Genomic DNA, 21,643 nt, shown 5'->3' on the forward strand with positions numbered 1-21,643 from the left:
TAAAAGAACAGTTCAGATACAGTAAGATTTTAAATAACATTTTATTAACAACATAAAAAAGGTATATTGTCTGTAACTTGCTCTGACAGAACCTGTGTGTAACTAGCAGTGAATCAGGACAGACAAACTACATATTTTTGTTGGATTAAAACATCCAGGAGAAAACAAGACAGACTTGTAGCACACGTATAACGTCTGCAGTTTGAGCCAGTCGTTGTTTTTCTTGAGAATCCGGAACTATAATGTATATAGTCACTTTAGAATGACTGTCTAAAACAGAGAAATCCAATTTGCTAGATTTTATTTCAACATTTTGCTATGTAGACCAACATTTCTCTCTTTTTAAAAAAAAACTGCTTTTAGTTTAAAAAAGCATCTCCTGAGAACAGCCTAATCAGTTCTGACTGTATATTTTGGTTTTATTAAAAATAGAAAATTTTACTGCAACCCTCCTGGCACAATTAAGTTCAACCAGCCAGCCACGTGTCCAAAGTTTTGCGGCCACGCATATGCTCGCACATGCACGCACACACACACACCTATGAACAGTCGTGTCTAGCAGCAGGCCCTTGGTCAGCAGAAAAGGTCCTGCGCTCAGCACTGCTGCCCTGAAACAACTTCTCTAATTTTTAATTCCTTGTTTGTCTTAGCAACACAAACAGACACGATATATTCGCAGTCAGTGGTGGAAAAAAAAAAACTGTTTTCTGAGTGCATGACTGTTTTTCTGTGAATAAAATCGCACGGTTTGAATAATATTCTTAAAACTCGAGTGTTGTGACCGTTTTGCCTTTAGAATTTGATGGGACCACTGTGTGATGCCTCCGTATTTACGCCTCCTCTCTTCTCTTGAGCTGGAGGACAATCTCGCTCTAATTGTCCATACACTCTTTGAGCTTGTTCTCCGTCAGTGTCAGCCGCTGCTCCAAAATTGAAACCGTCTGAAAGGAGGAGGAGAGAAAGGAGCAGAGGGCAGTGAGACAAAAGGGGGAAAAAAGGAGATAAGAGAGGAGCATGTTACAGAGGACTGTGCAGCATCAGGCTGACAGTAATGGCCGTATAATGGCTGTGTTTGTGTGTGAAAGAGGCAGTTTGTGTGTGCTTGAAGCAGATGTTGTGCATGCAACACAATCCAGCCAATTATGGTACAGAGATCTGCTGCCTGAGCCCAAAATCACCAGTGTTTCTGGGTCTGGCGCGCACTCTCTCTCGTGCTCAGAACACAAGAAAGTCCCTCTCCGAGACAGGGTGGACATGTGTGGGCAGTGAGCTCACACTGTGACATACTTTTCCTCTCAGCATCCTCCACAGCCACGGCATTCGTTATAGAGTGTAACGTGTTTGTGCCGCCGGAGGTGTCGTTTTCAAGGGTGTCCTGCTCTGAACGAGCGCACGGCAGAAGATGGTGCACGTCCAAATCACGCCGATGATGCCAAGAGCTAAAGCGGCCATATATCACCCTAAACAGTGAGAAATGAGGGATTCTTCTTATCTGGACAAAGCTGAGTAGAAGAACGCTGATGAAAAAACCCCTATTTCACACTCTCGTGTGATAACGGACCACCACTTCATCCATCCACGCCTCATTTCAGATCTGCTCCCCTTGCTTTCATTTAATGACCACCTGATAAAATCGTAAAATAGTTACTTCCCTTGTAACAGCTTCACTGACAAAGGGAGATCAGGACTGACATTTTGTTATTGCGTTTTCTGAATACCTGCCAATACTTCATTAGCCGATTTAACGGAAGACAAACGCCTCATTACATCTCAACCATGCTGCTGGATTTGGAGTCATTCAAGAATGTAATAGTAACGCTGATTCAATGGATACCTCAACAGCTGATGAGGAACTAAATATGGAGTTCATATTCTTCGGCTGGGAGATATTGGGAAGGATACCAAAGGAGTGGCTGTGATTTTTGAATGATGGGAAGGATCTGGTTTGATTCTGGCCCCACGAGCTATTAAAGCAAACACATAACTTCAGGTAATCGGATCCTTCTGCACAAACCAGAGAACTGCAGAACATTCAACAGGCTCCATCCAACAACCCAGATGTGTGTGCTACAGTAATTGGCCATCGAGGTCCTCTGTTGACCCCGCGCTGCCATATAAACAAACACACATAGCCAGGAAGGAATAATCAAACACGTAACAACAGAGGAATGTGCAACGACTCTTAGATAATCTCATCCTCCAACACATGGAGAGGACACAGCGATGTATGGGCAAGAGGTGTTTTCTTTTAGGTCATCAAAACAGATAACATCGCCTGCTATTTCATGCGCCACGGGAGGGAAATGACTTGTATTTCCTTCTTCCTCCCTCTCTGTCTCTCTCTACCAGCCTCTGTTTTCTAGATCAATATTGTCCTGTTTGTACCAACCTGATACATCCACCCAGTCTACAGAACGGTCAGCCATTGGTGTTATTGTGCACGGTTCTGCACGTGTCCCCCGGCAGCAGCAACATTATACAGGCATATAGTTTTCATCTAGAGTGGAGAACAAATCTTTCTGCTCCTAAAAATAGAGGGAGCTGCTTTTCTTTTCTCTCTACAACACATTACACCCTCCGATGCCTTAAGCATTACTGGCCTCGGTTACATGCTCTCATAGCTTTGGTATGGCCCACGCTACAAAAGTCTGGCAGTCAAAGACTGATAAACTGTTCAGTAGAATACAAACGACCAATGGTGTTACTACATGCGATGTGGCTAACGTGTGAAAAAGAATAACAGACAGCAACACTGATTCAATAAAGTCATTCTGGAGTGAAAAATGAATCAAAATGAATGCAAACATGAAGTGAAACATTGTTCCTGTCATGATCTTTAAGTCTCTGTGCTATAAGCTAGTCATCAAAATGAATTTTAAGAGTAAGCCGATGGTTATAAAGTCCATAAAATTCAGAAAACAGCCGACTTGAGCTGCTTGGAGTGGCGCAGCAAAATGCTAGAAAAGGTACGACCACATCCTCCACAATCACTGTCAACACTGGCGTCCCTCAGGGCTGCATGCTCAGCCCATTCCTCTACACACATTCCACCACACACAGCTTCAACAGTATCATAAAAGTTGCTGATGACCCCGCCATCATCAGTCTGATCACCAAGGTCAATATGGTGTATAGAGAGGAGTTGCTACAACGTCGTGCCAGTAGAACCAAGGAGCGGAGGACACGACCCCATCACCATCAACCGGACAGCAGTGGCGGGAGTCCTCACCTCCAGGTTCATTTGGTTCCTTTCCATCACCGAGGATCTGACCTGGGCTACAACAAAACAACAAACAACAAAACAGCAGCTCTTCTTCCACAGAAGACCAAGGAGACACGATGGCCTACAAGGTATTCTGTAAATTTACAGGTGCAATATGGAGAGTATTCTGCATCACTGCCCGGTACGGCAGGAACTCTCTATACATGTGAGCTTGGTCAAGGCTGTGTGGCCCATCACCAGACCAGAGCTTCCAACTATGGTGGAGCTCTACAACTAGGAATGCAGGAAGAAGGCCATTATATCAGAGCCTCATGAGCACAGACCACCAGGCTCAGGAACAGTTGTCCCACAGTCCATAATAATCCAGACTGATGACCCCTGTGGCCAAATGCACACAAACACGAACAGATTTTCCAATGTATATTTCTGCAAACATCGCACACTTTTGAAAATAGGTCTCCTTTTTGGTCTTTGTGGTTGCAATAATTTAATATTCGCACATTAGTTTTTAATTGTTAAAACCTCTTTGACCATTGCTCTGCATTTCAATTCCAATAATGACTAATCCTGTGATGGGTATTCTCTATGAGGAAGCATTCGTCGAAGAAGGGAGGGACGGAAGGATCAAAACTTGCCAACACAGCAAACTGTGGCTGTGAAAGCTTCAGTCCCACGTTGAATAATTCATCATCTCCCTTCTTCAGAAGTCTTCTCGAATCTCACAGTTAGAAAAAGAAGCCTGAAAGTGTTAGAGGGAAAGTCTTCACAAAGAGATAATATCCTGAATGGAGGCACAGTTTATATTTCGGGGGTTAATCAGTAAGTCAACTGTATAAAGTGTTTTAATATTTCAATAAGAGCCTGTCAGCCTTCACTGCACAAGAAGGATGGGTTGAAATGGTAAATAAGCATTCTAATTTACCACAAAATGATGCAATTATCAAATTACAGATTCAATGGTTTGGAATTTTCTCAATGCTAAAATGGCTCCACTGGGTAGATTTATCAGGAATTTCAAGGGATTTCAGGAATCTCTGCATCCTGGATTTGCAGATGTTACAAGGAATCAAAACATTTCATAGGGATGCTTTAAGGAGTGGTTAAGCCATCTAAATACAGCCACAGTGTCTCTGCATTTTTTTTCTTTTCTTCTCACAGTGGAACTCTCACTCCCTCTTTCACCGATTATCTTTTCTTAGAACAGAAAAGAGCATTTCCACCCATGAAGAATGAAACCAAACAGCAAAATCTGAACGATGGAGCCACGGACAGACAATCAATCCGCGTCCAGAGTGGAGGTACAGTGTGTTTGAAAGACAAAAGGTCATCGCCACCCCCCCACACCCCCCAGAGGGGCTACTTACAGCCCTGCTGCTCTGGGCCAGTGTTAAGCACTCCCACATGCTGAGCTGCTGTTTGAAAGAAGAAGTAACAAAGACGAAACGAAGGAAAATCACGGAAAAAAGACAGACACACAGATGCGAAGGGCTCCTACACTTCTGTATGTTCAGGAAGCAAAACAACAGTGCTGCGTTCCTGAAAGTGCTTCATAGACGTCCTTCTGACGACCTACAGCTGCATCTATAAAAGTCTCTGTAGGCCGGTTGTGCTTCTCTCATCCTATATCCCACTTCAACAATCATAAAGATTATACAATTCCGGTACAAACCCTTCATGTTTCAGTCTAGCGCTACAAATATTATCTGTTAGTCAATAGTTTGGCATTCAGTGAAACTGTGTGTCATAAGGGAACATTGGTTATCGGATGATTCAAACTAAATATTTAGCGATTGCTAAAAAAAAGCAAAACAGATGAGGATCAGCCTGACCCTTAATATTTGCTGGTAAGTTGCTAAAAGTTGTATGATAAAACTACAAGAACTACAGGAGATTGAGTGTTTACTACATGTGTGCTCTACAGCAATGGCTTCTTGACACTGTAGTGGTTTGATATCCAGCCAACATCACGGCATGAGTTCTGAAACATTTGTAAGAAGGAATTTAAATTGTCCTTACCTGAGTGAGAATATCCAGCTGACTTACAATGTGTTCCAGGGTGCTGGTCAGATGAGGGGGGATGCTTCCCTCTGGTGAATGAGCCTGACCTCGAGGCAAGGGCTGGGGTAAGTCCTCACTGAGTGTGTGCTGGGTGGTCGAGGGACTGGTGCTGGGGAAATGGGTCGTTCTGCTGTTGCTGCCCCTCCATGGGGGGGCAACCATGTGGTCCTCTGGTAGTTTAGAAACCTGGGAACACGAAAGTATCTGATTTAATAACAACAGCAAATCACACATTTTTTCCGCACATTCTCTTTCTTTCCATTTCCTCCTCATCAAAAGCACATTTTAGATCATTTTATCTGTATCCAAAATCAAACGTAAAACATATTCTGAACCATTTGTTTCGTTGCTGCCACATTATCACCAAGGGATGCCATCTATTAGCGTCATGGTGTGTGTGCACATGTGCATCACATGACAGTAATTTTTATCTCAAGGCACTTTTCCCATGCATAAATGGTAAAGCTTGGCTAAATGTGTAAGACTGTATCAAATGACCGTTCCCTAAATGGAGCCCGATAGGCAGAGCTGTCCGTGTGAACGGACACCCAACTGCACATTAATACAGATGTGGTCACACGTGTTGCCCCAGCGTAATGTGCAGTGAGGCCCTGTAGTCATGTACAACGGACTATCTTTTGTTCTACTTAAGAAGAAAGTCAGAATTTAACCCACAACAAAGCAAATACTACACCAAATACGGTACATGTGACCTCCCTTGAGACCGCGTTAACCTGAAGGACAAACGGTGAAGGAGGCTTAAGCGGCAAAAGACAAAAGGATTTGGTTTTGTAGCCCCACCTCAACCAGGACCTGTCTAAAAAATGGGATCATGCAGCCAGGATGAGAATCTGGAACAAACTGTGATTCCTATCAAATTCTTGCAACTTGCAGGTTACAGAAACTCCAAAAAAATGGCCCCAAACCACCACACTACATGCTCCACAAATGGGAAAATTTTGTAACGCAATCCTTAAAGCTCTGGCTTTCCTGTTGAACGGAATAATAAACAACAGCAGTTGCAGGTGGATTGTGCGTCTGACTTTCATTCAAAAACGAACATGTTCCCAAACCTTAGTCCCCGTTAGTTGATAAAACAGTTGCTCAATCACACCTGATTGTAAAGGTATCCCCTAGTTTAAATCACACCCATCTGTGATTCAAATGAAATAAATATGTGGATGTTTACTCCCAAACATTTCAAACTGTTCACTGCTGAGAGAGTCTGTGACATTCCTGCACCTGCTCGGACACTGGCTGATGATTGCAGTCAGTATTTTAATAAACTATTGAAACATGAACTTTTGGTCTTTACCAATTTATATATTGAGATATTTTTGTGTCGGATGTGTAAACATCAACCATTGGAAAAGCAGGAAAATAAGAAATATGATGTGCTAGAAATGTGTATTCAATTTCCCTTCAGGGATGAATAAAGTAAATCTTGAATCTGAAAAAATGCAAAGTCCATATGTGTGTGTGTGTGTGTGGGGGGGGGGGGGGGGGGGGGATCATGGGAACTTATAAAATGCACAGAAGTAGACGCATGCATGGGCATGAATCACCTGGAAAACCAACAGTGGAAAACATCCTGCAGCCCAAATTAAACTCTGTCTGACACTATTAGATACCAACATACCCCACATCCTACATCCAAAACTGTTTAATGCTATGTGCCCTAACACACACACACACACACACACACACACACACACACACACACACACACACACACACACAAACTTGAACAGCAGTTTTAGCACCTATCTGTTGTGTATGTGATTGTGTTGTTGTTGAGAAAGAGCAAGCGTCATGCCATCTACTCAACGTGCAGAAATGTATTCACCTGCACTTTTCCTCTTCCACAGTGACATTTACGTTCTGCTGTACTTGTACAGCAGAACTTTATAACACATATTAATTCAAAAGTATCCCAAACTTACACAAGAACCACAGTCTGAAAAAAATAGGCATGCATAATATATAATACCCCAGGAGGGAAGAGAAAAGCCAAAAGTTTAGATATAATAAATACATGAAATACGGAAAGAAATAGGAAACATAACTATCTATTTTAAAATGTGACATGGAGGCTCATTCATGGTCAGCAAATCATCAGAACCTCGTACAGCTTTGCACTCTCTTGAACCCACATTCTTCTTGCGTGCCGCCTCCGTCTCCCCCCAGATTGATTATTTCCCGTTCCCATATCTCGACTGTGTACGTCTGACTTTAGAATGCTGATGTTCACGTGCCGAGGCTGTTTTCTCCACTTTGTTACCTTTCCCTCCCTGTTGCTCAGCGATGCTCTCTTGCTCCACTAGACCATTAATCCCTTTATCTCTGCTGTTTTCTTGTCTAGAACGCATCCTTGTAGGGCAGTGATTTCTGTTTGAATTTTGGTTTGGCACACTTATTAATGTCTAAAAATCTAACTTGGTTGCATTTACGAACATATATGCAAAGAGGAATGACTGAAGTGGCCATTTTATGTTCAGCATATGATGTGGAATGTTGTTGGCACATTTATGATGCTAATTTAGGGTTTTTTAAAAATATTTTTTCCGTTATTACCCAGAAACTACACGGGCTAGTTTCCTTGTCGAATCTCCTGCCTTTTTCTCTTCCTCGTTCTCCCCCTGCTGTCAAATGCATTCAACTCCCGCTGTCAGAGCAATACTTCCTGCCTTTTATACGGTAGCAGCACTTAAAAGAGCACAGCAATCACACGGGGAATCTGCAGCTAATAGGTGCAGCGCGGTCTGAAATCACCTGGGCTTTGTGGAATTATATATTGCTTCTGTATTTTGTGCTACATGGTTACAGCTACTGTAAATAAACAAAATAATCACAAAGGGGAATGAGGCTCCTGCTCTTCAGCGCACGTCCTAAAGCTGCAGCAAGCGGTGCAGTGATGTGTGCGTGTGCCGAGCTGTGAAGGGAAGCCGTCTTCGAACGTGCAAGCTCATCTGTCTGCACACGTGAGTGGGAGAAAGACCCAGATGTGAAGCTGGAGACAGAGGGAGGGGGGGTGGATGGAGGGATTAGGGTGGATGTGATTAGAGGGAGCTGATGTGCCTGTCAGCAATGGTTGGCACTCGCACACATGCCCACACGCACACGTCGATACATCTATTCTTGCACACCGGAGCAGTGGCACTAAAAGATTTGCTCAGCTTTGTGGAGCACAGACTGCTTAACAATCCGTTTTAAAGCTGGTTAATGGTGTTTAACGAATAGGCTCAACATATTCCCGGAATAGTCCCCATCGCTGGGAAATTAATATGAAGCCTCGCATTCAAGTAGATTTAAGATCACATAATCACATTGGTTACTTATGAAAACGCTGTTGGACATGATTGTGAGAGGGCAGCAGCTACGGGTGGCCTGTGGATGGAAAGACAACATTAGTGCTTCATTACTCAATTTCCTCCTGGTGAACTGGATTCTTACCAGATGTGCACTATAATGGGTGAAGCAAGCAGGGGTAGTTTTAGCACCCATCTCATGTTAGATGATTCAAACTGATGTTCTATTCCTCTGTCTACTTCTTAAGCTGGGCTCTGCACCACAAGCTTCCTTTAAGAATCAATTTAGAGAATCTTTGCCTCTTACACAGTGTGATTCATGTACTTTCTAGGTATTTGTTTTCAAAAACCGCTTGAAGTAATACTATATATTAATAGTCAATGCTGCTGGTCAATATTCTCCTTTTAAACTCATAAATCCAAAAAGATCTGAGGGAGCTGGTGACATCTTTACTCTGCCGTCTCTTCAGCAACACGTGTCTGGGACTTGCAGCAGTTTACACGAGATGAAAGGGGCTGTATTAATAATATATCATAAATGGCTAAATTATAAATGAAAAGGAAAATCTTGGAAGATGCATACAGGTAGAGTTAGCGCAGCATCATTTTTAGCTGTGGTGTAAAGATGGACAGATCACTTTGCATATAAAGTACAAGACAGATCAAGTCCTGATGTCGACCTGCCAACAGCCAAATTCACCGCCACAACTGGCACCCGTCAGCCGTCGGAGACCCATGACTGCCAGGAAAAGCTTGGTGAAAATTACAGGCCGCAGCCACTTGTTCCCACTTCGAGGTCTAGACCTCCGTGCATGTTAAGTGTGTGAAGAGACCAAAGTTGCATTTCTTGTTTTGTTGTAAGAAAGGAATGCGAAACTGTCATTGACTTAAGTTATATGTGCCAAACTCCTGCAAACATCAGTGCACACAGACTTGAAGGAGCACTCCAGAATGAGATTGATCTGTATTAAATGTAAAAAAAAATCTAATTTATAAAATAATTTTAAACAAACTGCCTCTCTTTTACATTTCTATTTATGGCTATAAAGATCAATGGATACACACTTTTGCTTTTTGTTCGTGCTTTGTTGATGAAAAATCTTAATCTCCATATTTTCCATACAGCACAAAAGCAAAGCTGCATCATGGCGGGTGTGTCTCAACCTCCAACAGAGGTTGGATCAATAAGAGAAAGCAGACACCAAGTGTGGCTGCGATGAAGAGGAAGGATGAAGAGGAAGGACAAGGAAGATGGGGAGGGCAGCTTCTTGACTTTGCCCCTGTTGATGTAATTAAGACTAGAGGAGTCCTAATTAAAATGTCTGCAATGACAGCCGCTCCCTGATGTTCCAAAGCCAGACTGTGACATCCTGTCCTACCTGGAGCAGGTACGGTACCTGCCAAGGTCATTTAATATTCAAAAACAAACTAATATTTGTATCTGACTGAGCGTTGTTCTAAATTACTTTTGGTATATTGCTTCGCTCCCATACCCTCCAAGTCCTGCTTCAATTACACTCACAGGGAACTTAATAAGTTTGTATTTACAGAAAGCGGGTTTAGAAGACGATGAACAGCCATAGAAGACAATGCGGATACTTTTGGAACCAACCTTTTTCTTCTTGCGGGGATGCCAATTTTGATTTTATTAAACAAAAGAAATTAAACCATTTGGATGCATCACAAGAATCCATGTCTTCTTCAAACGTTTCTATTGAACATAATTACTCTGCACAATATTACAGAGCCTGATAAAGAGGTGAACCTCAGTTTTAGATGATTTGTAAATCTAAACAAATTTAAATGATAAACGTAATACACGGACAGAAATATCATTTTTAAAATTAATCGTTTAGTTTCATTCAATAAATGGAACTGAATTTACTGGATAAAGCATCAAACTACTAATTTAACAGCAGGCTAATAGAGCCAATTTAAATGTTCCCAATGTGACAAAAGCAGCGCCTGGAACCCATTACCTAATTATCAAAGCAATTATCCAACAATATCTTTTCGGAGAGATTTACAGCAGTCAGAAAGGGAGCGGTGGAATCGGTGCAGTTGGATATTTGTTTTGAAACACAGACAACAATCTTTTATTGAATCATCCCAATGAGAGAGGGGGGGTTCGTCCATAAATTCTGTTTTTAGAGTCTGGAAGTCTGGGCTTCAATCTGAATATTTTTTTTTTAGCGTAACTGATTTTGACATTTATGGAGTTAGAACATCGTTGAAATCCATTAGTTGTCAAATTAAATAAAAACAGCAGTGTCACATACACCACCGGAATATTTGGAATAAGCTATCAACTTGAAACTCTGATTAAATCAAACAGAATGAAAAAATAGTAAATATATCCCTTAAGTTAAACATTAAAGACAAATGTAAATACACAAATATGTATTATGACCCACAGCAAGAACAGTGAACACAGCCACAGTATTATCTGCCAGTGTTTTTGTGGGTGTGATATACATGAAATATAATATTAATATTTCATTTTTCTCATGTGGTCAAAAGGTTTCTCCTGTATTAAAGTGTGTCAGTGGGAAAAAAACGCAGCAATTTCTCACCCTGCGTGTGAGATATGAATGTAGCTTTGGGCAACGCTCCTGACTTCAAAGGATGGATCTGCATGGAGGAAAAGCTGCACTCATATCTGCACCACTGCATACTGAGAGAGCATGTTGCTGTTTGCTATATGTATTTTAGAGCGAGGCAGTTTATGTATGTATGTATGCACTTGCACGTTTCCTTTTTGTAGTGCAAATTTTCACGCAGTACCTCTGACAAAAAGAAGTTGGACGCAGTATTTACTCCAATAAAACAAATTCACATGAAAAAGAGAAGGAATGCAGAATGCTGTCTGAACTTGCCTGTCGGTGGTGCACAGATGGCGCCGTGCTAAAGGTGTCCTGGGCTGTGGAGCTGGCTGCTCTCGAAGGCATGTTGTGCACTTTTGAAGAAACTTGGTGCTGTACACTGACAGGATCACTACTCTCAGAGTCAAAATTGCTCTTCCACACCAATACCTGCAAAGTAGAAATTGTTCTTTAAGCCAAAGCCTCACTAAGATACACACATAATAATTAGATGCAGTGGACAAGTGGCGTTTCCCTCTCTACTTTAGTAATTTTTGAGAGAATTACTGTTCATAAAAGGTTTGAAAAAGACATTACAAGAATATCAAAAGGCATATCAAGTTCTTAAAATAGCCCAAAAGTTCCATAGTCATGAATAAAGCCCTTACCTGCTTATCAGATCCCCCAGAGGCAAAGAAATCTTCTGTCCTGGAGAAGGTTACACAGTTCACTGGGGACTAGAATGAAGCAAAGGAAAATCAAGTGAATAATGGAGGGCTTTGTCTTTGATGAGCAACTTTCTAATTTATCAATATATGAAAAGGATCTGCAATTCTGTTATCAGTCAAATCAAAACCATTGTGAAAGTGTCCTTGTTTACCAATTAACCTGTTTACCACAGGGGTGCTCAACACGTCGATCGCCAAGGTACGATCGGTAGGACGCGTGACAATAAAAACACAGACGTCAGCCTATCATCCGACCCATCACTTGATTGATCTGCAGGGCAGCTAGTCACATGACATCTGAAGTTTGTTAACGCTTGGGCAACTGCGCATGCACCAACAACGACAATAAGCGCAGTAAAGCTAACAAGCTAGTCAGTTTGTTACCGCGATTATTTCGCTTTTGTCTTTTTTTGGGGTAATTATAACGGGTATTATAATGGGTGGGGGAACTGGACCAAGTAAGAAAAATGAAACTTATCACTTTCATAAAGAATGGGTGCGTTTGCCTCATCTGCCAGTCTACCATCACAATACCAAAGATGGGAAATGTGGAGCGGCATTTCCACCAAAAGTCCCAGTTGATTTCACAATGGCGAAAAATGTGCATAGTTCAATGTACAATGTTCGTTATGTTGTGTGGTGCAACATTTGCGGTTATGCAACATACATCAACATAAATACAATTCGTAGCCGGAAAATGTTTAGGTTTATTATTATTATTATTATGAATGGCTAATTTGGTAAAATGTACATGTAAATCGGACACTAAAATTATCTACAGGGTAGCAGCTTGCACGTGTGTGGGAGTGTGTGAAGGAGGCGCACGTGAGACTGTAGCTCAAGCAGAGTGATCAATAACTAAAGACTGAAGTTGATCAAAAACACTACCTCCTCAGGATTTAGGGAGGCACAGAGAGTGTGTGTGTGTGTGTGTGTGTGCGTGCGTGCATGTGTAAATTCATGAAAATCATGGACATGCGCATGAATCCCACTTTACTGCACAGCGGTAAACAAGTCAACACCTAAAGCCTGACCTCTTATTTCCTTCAAAAAGAGGATGAAGAAGAAAGCAAAACACAACAGAAGAAAAGAGAACAGGGAGGCTGGGAAGGGAAAAAAGGAGCCGCGTCCTGCAGCTGACATCCAGACAGGCTGGTTGGGGTGAGGAATGGTTTCCCAGAAGCACCTGAGAGAAGCAGACAGCGTCACTATGGCAACGCAGCGGCCTGACAGACAGCATGTTCTGTCTCTGCTCTGACTAATGCCTGCTGCCAGGCGGGCACTTGCCATAGCCAGACACACACACGTATACAGTGAGTCTGACAGGCCAATGAGTCCAACACATTTTACGAACTGATACAACAACAGCCAAACAGGTCCCACATGGTACTGTTCAGAAAGTTAAATCAACAAAATAACACTCTCATAACCATCAACTCTAAATATGATCAGGTTGGATAATCGCACCACTGCCGTGCGCATCTGTTCTTTGGACGTCTAAGCATTTTTGCTCTAACTTCTCCCTTCTGCAGTACATCACAAATTAAAGCCAGGAGCAGATTCCAGTCATTTGATCGTGTTGGGGTGTTTGTGTGGTAAAATCTGCTTCTCTTTATCAGCATTATTGTGCTGGTCTATGATGTACAGAGCCAGATTTATGCATCAGCATATTAAACACTGTGTGTACCAACTGAGAAATGCTATGCTATGTTTACATGCACAGTGCGTGCTGAGTATGAAAATGAGCATTTCTGTGATGTCAGGAGAAATGCTTGGATTACCATTATGGAACATTGATGAGGGTACAGCAGGTGTGAACGCGGAAACACAGTTTTGATGGAACTTTCCAATGAGAGTCACAACACTGAAATCAGGTCTTTTATATAGGTTTTATATTAATGCAAGCTGTGTTTTATTCTTTCTGACAGGCTGGCTATTAATTCGATATAGATAACGCTCTCTTCTGATGTATCGTAATATTTATCTATAAACGACTGGATAGAAAAATAGCAGATTGAGAACTCCCTGCAGCCACAGATCGGTGGAATCACCAGCAGGCCAAAAAGAACAGCCACAGAGATAAAGTGCTAAAGATGCCAACTTTGGAGGTGTGACAACCAAAGATGAAATGAAGCGCAGGTGTCACAGGCACAAAAAAAGCACAAATTAAAAAGCGGGAGGCAACATATACAAGGGATAGTTAAACAGATGGATGCAAGTGGTGTTGGCAGGGCAGTGGATTCCACGAGCAGACAGCAAATTGGTCCATCAGCTAAACAAACAGGAGCAGTCGGAAAGCTGTCCAGCCAGACAAAATCTGACAGCAAGTCTGCAGAAGGAACGGGAGGTGGTTGGAGGAGACTGGAAAACAACGGTGCGGAGGCTGGAATATCACAAGGACACTACTTTGACAATGGGAGAAAAGGGGATGATATAAACCCAGGGAGGAGGTAGAAAGGTTCCAGAGGAACGGGGGCAGATCCAGCTTCCTTCCAACAGCCCTAAGAGGAGTCATCACGAGTGGGCTGCCCACTCGCCTGTCAAGGACTAAAATACACCACGTACAAAATGAGGTATTGTACTCACACACACGCTTCAGACAATCAAACGTGCACAAAAGAGATGACAAATACATAACTGTCCTCATCAAATTTCGGCTACACTCACCCACACAAGGAGTAAAGACTAAACACACAATCACGACTGAGGAAGCTGCATCACCTTCGTTCATTCCTCAGTTACTCTACTCCTTTTGTTCTCTTCAAAAGCAGGATGATCATTTCAGTATTTACACAACTGGCTTTGTTTTGCTGACTTGAACGTGTCTGTACCTTGTGCCCGTGCAGTGTGTACAACAGTTTCCCCTCAACCAGGTCCAGGATCTTCATTGTAGAGTCACTGGATGCAGTGATAAGGAAATGACCAGCAGGTTGGAAAGACAAGCTGTTCACCACACCACTGTGGACTGGAAACCACACACACACGCACACACGCACACACGCACACACACACACACACACACACACACACACACACACACACACACACACACAGTTACTCAGGAGTATCTCAGAATTAAAGAGCAGATTATCGGCCTGCAGTCATGTTGCATTTATACTCTCACCAGCTGCGTTTGACTAAATGTGACATCCATCCAGACAAATCAACCAGGATCTCATCATTTTAATCTTTTTCTGATATAAATGACGGGTATGGTGTGTAACTTGAAAGTGAGATCAATCCATTTCAAGTTAACTAAGTCAACTAAGCTTTTGAAACATCAACAAATGACATTTAACAAGCGATATGTTCCCTCTGGTGGCTGCATGATGGTAGGACTCTGCTGTGTTGTATATCTGATTGGAAAGCTCCCTAAATACATTAGGAAAAGGTATTATTACAGGCTTAACTTCTACTAATTGGATGTAAATAACAGCATAATAATTATTGATAATGACACTGGCTTTTTAACAGTAATTTTAAGACTTTTAAACCACAGGCTTAAGGCCAATTGTGTGGAGTGAAACACGTGGAAACTGAAAAGGGCAGAAGAGCAAAGAAGCTTTTAACGTCATCCTCCATCTCTTCAGACAAATGTGATTATCTGTTATTAAATCTTACAATTTAGATCCATTTTAAGGGCTTTTCAGATCAATCAGACTGACTGGCAGTCTAAGAAAAGGCTCGACATTTGATTTGTTGAACACAGCAGAAAGCATGAGTCTTGGTTATGACTAGAATTGAAAGCAGTTAAGTTAGGCCTCAGCTGTACTTTCCACAGTTAAAAGGTGAATGGTTTGAACTGTGCTGCAAAAGTGATACAATTATGACTCTTTCCATCCTTGTTTTAAGGTTTTTTCAATTCACCTATATATATTTTCTTTATTGCTATAAACTATTAAACTGTAGTAAATTCACTAATTCAATTAAGTGCCACCAATTAATATTTACTATAAATGTGACATTTCTTCACAACCATCCTACTTTGCAATGAAAATCTGGAGCACCTATAAAGCACCAAGTTGTTCACCAAAAGAACTGAAGCATATTAGCATATGTTGCATTATATGGATTGATATTCATCACACAGACAAACGTCTTGCAAAGCCTTTGTGTCAGGGGGTAAAGGGTTACTTCCACGTGTCTTGGGGGTGCGTACCTTGGTATTGTTGTAGCATCTTGTGAGTTCTGATGTCCCACACCTTCACAGAGTGGTCTGTGCTGCCAGAAGCGATGTATAGTCCACTTGGATGAAAGTCTACACAGGTTGAATAGCTTAAAAAAGGGGATTTTCTTTTAATGAGCATGGTATTTGGATCAGTTTTTGCATAATTTCAAATTAATTTAGAACACCCAAATAAAATCTATACTCAAAAATACCTAACAAATATCGAAACATCGTCAAAGAGCATTTTAAATATGAACACATAGAATTCCTAATCAATAAAGAGAACATCTTCTCCTTAACTGTTATCTATAAATTACCACAAGCGCAGCTTGTTGCTATGGATGATTGCAGCCTCAGGTACTCACCCTGTGTGCTCATAGAATGAATGAATACACTCTCTGCTGTTCATGTCCCACAGTTTAACTGTTTTATCATCACTGGATGACACAATCAATCGATCATCTGGAGAAAATCTATGAGAAATACGACCTAAATTACTTGATCAGGCCTCATGGCAACATTTTCCAGCCCCAAACAAGCACCACACAGACGAATGTGCATGTGAAAATGTGTCATTTGTGCATACTTGGCACAGCGGACCCAGTTGATATGCCGGCTGAGAGAGAAGAGAAACTTCTGCCTGTGGACCGTCCAGACTTTGATGGTTTTATCATCAGAAGCTGTGACAAGAGTCTGTCCATCACCTGAAAAGTTAACGCTGCGCACGGAGGCAGTATGAGCTCTGAAGGATGTAGACTCAGCCTTCCTGTATGTACATATAAGCACAGACACAACAATAAAACTGATATGTTTCATTTTCTATGCTGGCAGAAACAAAGAACACATCCCAACTAATCCTTTCATGGAAAATATGTTAGCGTTATATTGGAAATCAAATGTGTGACTCACAGACTGGGCACCCACAGACGTACAGTCTTGTCTCTGGATGAGGAGGCCACCAAGTGACCCGAGGGAGAAAACTGGACCGACAGGACTGCATCTTTGTGTCCATTAAAATGATAAGCTCGCATCTGAGGTTTCATGTTCCAGATCATGACGCAGGAGTCCATAGAGCCGGTGGCTATGAGAGGAGCGGACACAGGTGAGACAAGATGGTGTTTTGTAGCTGACCACAGGAATATACATCAGAGAAAATTAAATAAAAAGAGATTGGCAATGGTTACCAATCTGTTTCATGTTGTAGCTGATGTCCACACTTGTCACACTGTCCCTGTGGCCCTTGAAATGCCTTTCCAAAGTTGGATCAGGCTGGAGAACAAGGAGACAGACACATAAAAACTGTAGGAACATCCCTTTTTAAATACAGAATGCATTACATATTTTTTATAATTATTCTTAAAAATTATAGTTTTTCTGTACATATATTTGCTATCACTTTAGTCTTTCCTGTAAAATGCTCCAGCATAGGTTTAAACCCTAAGGATGGAGTCTCCCTGGTGTATAAAGAACCTTATACATCACACTGAGAGGAAACAAATCTGTGGTGGGTCTTAGAAGTGTATGCACTGGAAAGGATCCATGATTTTGTGAGTGTGGAGCCAACTGTCTGCAGTTAGAATAGTTAAAATAGGTGGTTTCCATTACCTTAAACCAATATATTGATGTTAATTCTACTGTGACAGAGAGACTGAGATGGAGAAACTTTTTTCAAACTTTTTTCTCACTGTGGGTTCATTTAAATACTTGCATCAAATAGTTTTAAGTAATTGGATGAAGTTGAAATTCTGGCATTAAATGTTGGCTGTATATTACTGAAGAGTTTTAGCTTAAAAGTCCGACTGTGTTGTTATAGCAATGCAATATCTTATTTATTTAATATACTGTATTAGTATATATTCCGTGACCACAGGATGGCGCTGTTTCACAATACGTGGACAATGGTGCGTTTTTTAAATAAATAAAATAAAATACAGAAAAATCAGTAGTTACAAATACAATTATATTCCAAAGCTGTCAAACATCGAGGTTTTTTTTTTTAAATACACCGTAATTTATCATTTGTCAGTACGAATTTGGGGAAACTACGTCATAAAAGCGTCTTTGATATTTCTCTTCCCTATGTGAGAACTGTCAGGACACATTTTTAAGTTTACGCCGCTAACAAAAATCGTCAGATTAGGATAATTATCATCGTGTCAAACGTGTAAGACTGATCTTTTAAAAATAGACTCGATGGTAGTTCGTTGAGTTTGAAAATAATCTACCGGAAGTGTAGCCTGTCAGACATTAAAGAGGGTACACAAAAACAGAAATCTCAGGGTTACCAAGGAAACGTGAGCTGTGGCCATGGTGCTCCTTAAGCCTTGCAACAACCGTAAAAGTCCGCCGGAATGAGCAAAGACTTCCTGGATGGTTATGTATAAATAGATGCTCATAATATGGCGGAGCTGCATATTATCGGCCAGATTGTCGGCGCTAGCGGTTTCCCAGAGAGCAGCCTTTTCTGTAAATGGGGCGTTCATACTGGCGGAGCATGGCGTCTTCTCTCGGGGCTTAAAGAGGGCCAGACCCAGGTGGATATCCCCCAGATTGGCGACATGGCGTACTGGAGCCACCCGATTGACCTGCACTACGCAACCAAGGGCCTCCAGGGCTGGCCCAAACTGCACTTACAAGTGTGGCACCAAGACTCGTTTGGACGCAGCCAAATGTACGGTTACGGCTACTGCCACGTCCCCTCCAGCCCCGGACATCACCGGATCAGCTGTGTAACCTGGAGGCCGCTCGGTTCCTGGCAGGAGCAGCTGGCGCAAATGTTTATCGGCGGAGGTCCCCAGCTCCGCAGCCCGGACATCATATACAGCGGGGCGGACAGATATAGGCTGAACACCGAAGCAATGGGAAGTGTGGAGCTGGAGCTGGGCATCATCATGAGGCACTTCGACAAATATGGCGTCGATGGCTGAGCCCAAACAATGTAACGCAGAATAGTGATGGACATGCATTATTCACAGAAAACTGGTTTATTTTGGACTAAAAATGCCAATTTTCCCCACACTTTCTTTGATATGTAAATAAATATTATACCTGCCATGTCTCTTCTGTTAACGCAGCCCAGCAAACATCACAATTTACACATTCTTTTGTGTTTAGAGATTCAGGAAAGTTGGAGTTACTTTTTAATGAAAACTTTTACATCATCGTGATTAGAATTGTTAAAATAAAGACATGTTCCTATAATTTAATGCTAGTGTGCAAGGTTCTAACAGTATTTTTCAACGTTAACATTTCAATGTTGGTATTATAAAAACGGATGGGTGGCCGTCGTAAAACACTACAGGCGTTCTTAAATAAAAATATATAACAGTGTGCATGTCATTGCGTATTCACTGTAATACTATTACAGACTTACGTAAATTTATAGTTGTAGGTAAAAATCTACGCAATATCCGTTGCACAACTTACGGTTTACCTGGAGAAAATTGTCACGTGTAAAATGTTAATTTTGTGCTCAGTGCATCACTTGTAAATACAAATGTATAATGAAAACAGATCTTTAGGTTGTAATTTAAACAAAAAAAAACGCGATGTATCTACATATCCGTATATTCGATGTCGCTCACGTACACTCACCATTATGGAAGACATTTTTCTTGGATTGTGAAATAGAAATATGTGGAATGTTTCTCACTTCTTCCAGAGATAAAAATGACACTTTAGTGGAACTTTAACCTATTAGTAACTCACATGCTAACGCTAACTAATGGTAACTGTTAGCTGCGGGCAACAACAACGATTCAGTTTACGCGCCCCGGTTGGGCGCTGAGCTTGGGCCGCGCTTCTTAAAGGGGCCGTTGTTTTCTACAAGCTTTCTGAAATAAGTAATTCACACAGTTGTTATAGTTATTGTCAAAATAATTGTAATTGCAATAATATATTTTGCAAATGCTCTTCGATCTTTGATTATAAAAAGAATGTCATACTGCCATGACCCTGTCTTACCGCCAGGTGTCAGTAGTGTAGCATTCATGGAAATGATTCGATTATGTGGCGAAACAAGTTGCATTATGAAAGATAACCTTCTTTTATTTATAAATGAGTCTTTAAATATCCACATAAGTATAGGGAGGGGAAATGCTTTCTAATATTTGTCATTAATGTTTATTTAATATTAGATCTATTAAATTTATACTTGCAAAGTAACAGAGAACAACAGGGGTTTAAGTATGCTGGGAAGGAGTTTTTTTTTTTTAATTGTTCAAATTTTACATCAGAAGGTTACTTAATACACTTAAAAACAAAATGAGTCACCATCAGTCTCATTAAGACAAAGAGTGTCCATATCCAAAGCGTGCCTTCTGAAGAGAAAGGTGACTTATGTCTCATTAATTCTGGCTTCTACATTATCATACTTATCCTTTATACCAACAAATAGTCCATCCTTACGTTTTATGATGTCAACATCATTAAAATGACCTCAGGGTTGCTCAACATTCTACATTCAGTTCTGGTGTTTGATTGTGTTTTGCAAGGCTTTGATGAGATTTCACCCTCTGTCCTACATGTATAGAGTCCTTTGTTGTTACAGTACGACAATCTCTCACAGGCTAACCTGTTGTGTTGCTTGTGTCCCCTCAACACAAAACAGTGACATCACGCTCGTCTCCCACAGCAGCCAACGTGTCACACTGCAAATTGCTTGTTCCCCACAGCGGCTGCATGTTGTGTGTTTGCATCTTGCTGCTTTTGAATCCACAAGCAAAACACAACGCATTTGTAGTTTAAAGTTGAAAGTGGTGGGAATTCTAATAGGATTTTGACAATGTCCTCATTAAATATGCACAATGGAATTTAACTGGAATTCTCAAAAAAAACTAGTGAACCTTTTTAAACATGAGAAGAAAACAATCATAAAACTGTAAATGAGGCTCACGGCACCCTTCCCTGAACTTATTAAGAGTTTATTGCTGTAGTAGATAAAGTAAAACTACACAGCTTACTCATAAAAGCTGGAGGAAGGAGGAAGAAGAAAAACAGACTGTTCAACTGGAACCCTGTAAATTCCCTGTTAGTCATATTCCCTGAAGAGCCACATGCATGCGCACAATTGTGCACATGCTAACACACTGCAGTTGTTGTGATAGGAAGTGTAACAGAAATAGAAACTAATATTCTTAGAAGAGAAGGATGTGGTTAATGTTAATTACTTGATATCTTCAACTCTGAGTTTTTAATGAGGCCCATTTTTCCATATCACCCCTGTTCCTGGCAGCTCTCACCAGGAAATCTGGGATTTCTGTTGAGATTAAAACCATAACTTTTCAACAATACCAATGATGATCTTTAGCTGTTCCTGAAAAACAAAACACAACATTCAGCATAAGAAAAAACCTTGCTAATCTCAATCGCAGCAGCTTGAAGCCTTGTCTCATCATACGTTAACATTCCTAAGTACAATATAATAGTATACACCCCACAAAACAATAATAGATCATCAAAAATGATAAATGAGAACATCTATCGACTCAGCGTGAGTTGCAGTGCATCATTATTGGTGTGAAACCACGTGTCATATGAATGTCTGCAGACTTGAGATTTGGGTCATGGGTGTTCCC

At 41.2% G+C, this 21,643-nt stretch overlaps 1 protein-coding gene across 2 annotated transcripts; it reads right to left on the reverse strand.

Moving 5' to 3' along the window:
- Nucleotides 1-22: 22 nt before the first annotated feature.
- On the reverse strand, nt 23-19,864 carry poc1a (POC1 centriolar protein A). Of its 2 annotated transcripts, none has more exons than XM_029827076.1 (11): nt 19,662-19,864; nt 17,252-17,336; nt 16,977-17,148; nt 16,654-16,833; nt 16,433-16,540; nt 16,059-16,174; nt 14,731-14,864; nt 11,840-11,908; nt 11,466-11,621; nt 5,240-5,467; nt 23-941 (listed from the first exon to the last, which is right to left on the reverse strand). In XM_029827076.1, exons 1-11 carry the CDS (start codon nt 19,674-19,676, stop codon nt 873-875), a joined length of 1,332 nt encoding a protein of 443 aa, XP_029682936.1. In that variant the 5' UTR covers nt 19,677-19,864; the 3' UTR covers nt 23-872. The 2 variants fall into 2 exon arrangements, with proteins under 2 accessions (XP_029682936.1, XP_011612320.2); XM_011614018.2 differs by lacking the exon at nt 19,662-19,864 and adding an exon at nt 18,353-18,671.
- Between the last annotated feature and the right edge of the window lie 1,779 nt (nt 19,865-21,643).

The sequence above is a fragment of the Takifugu rubripes genome, chromosome 19 (genome assembly GCF_901000725.2).
Source record: "Takifugu rubripes chromosome 19, fTakRub1.2, whole genome shotgun sequence".
NCBI classification, from domain to species: Eukaryota; Metazoa; Chordata; class Actinopteri; order Tetraodontiformes; family Tetraodontidae; genus Takifugu; species Takifugu rubripes.

Coding starts and splice junctions, on each gene's coding strand:
- poc1a (XM_011614018.2), bottom strand. CDS start 18,550: ATGAACGCCCCATTTACAGAAAAGGCTGCTCTCTGGGAAACCGCTAGC. Junction 17,149..17,251: donor CTACAACATGAAACAGATTG/GTAACCATTGCC, acceptor CTCCTCTCATAG/CCACCGGCTCTATGGACTCC. Junction 11,622..11,839: donor CTGGGGGATCTGATAAGCAG/GTAAGGGCTTTA, acceptor TCTACTTTGCAG/GTATTGGTGTGGAAGAGCAA.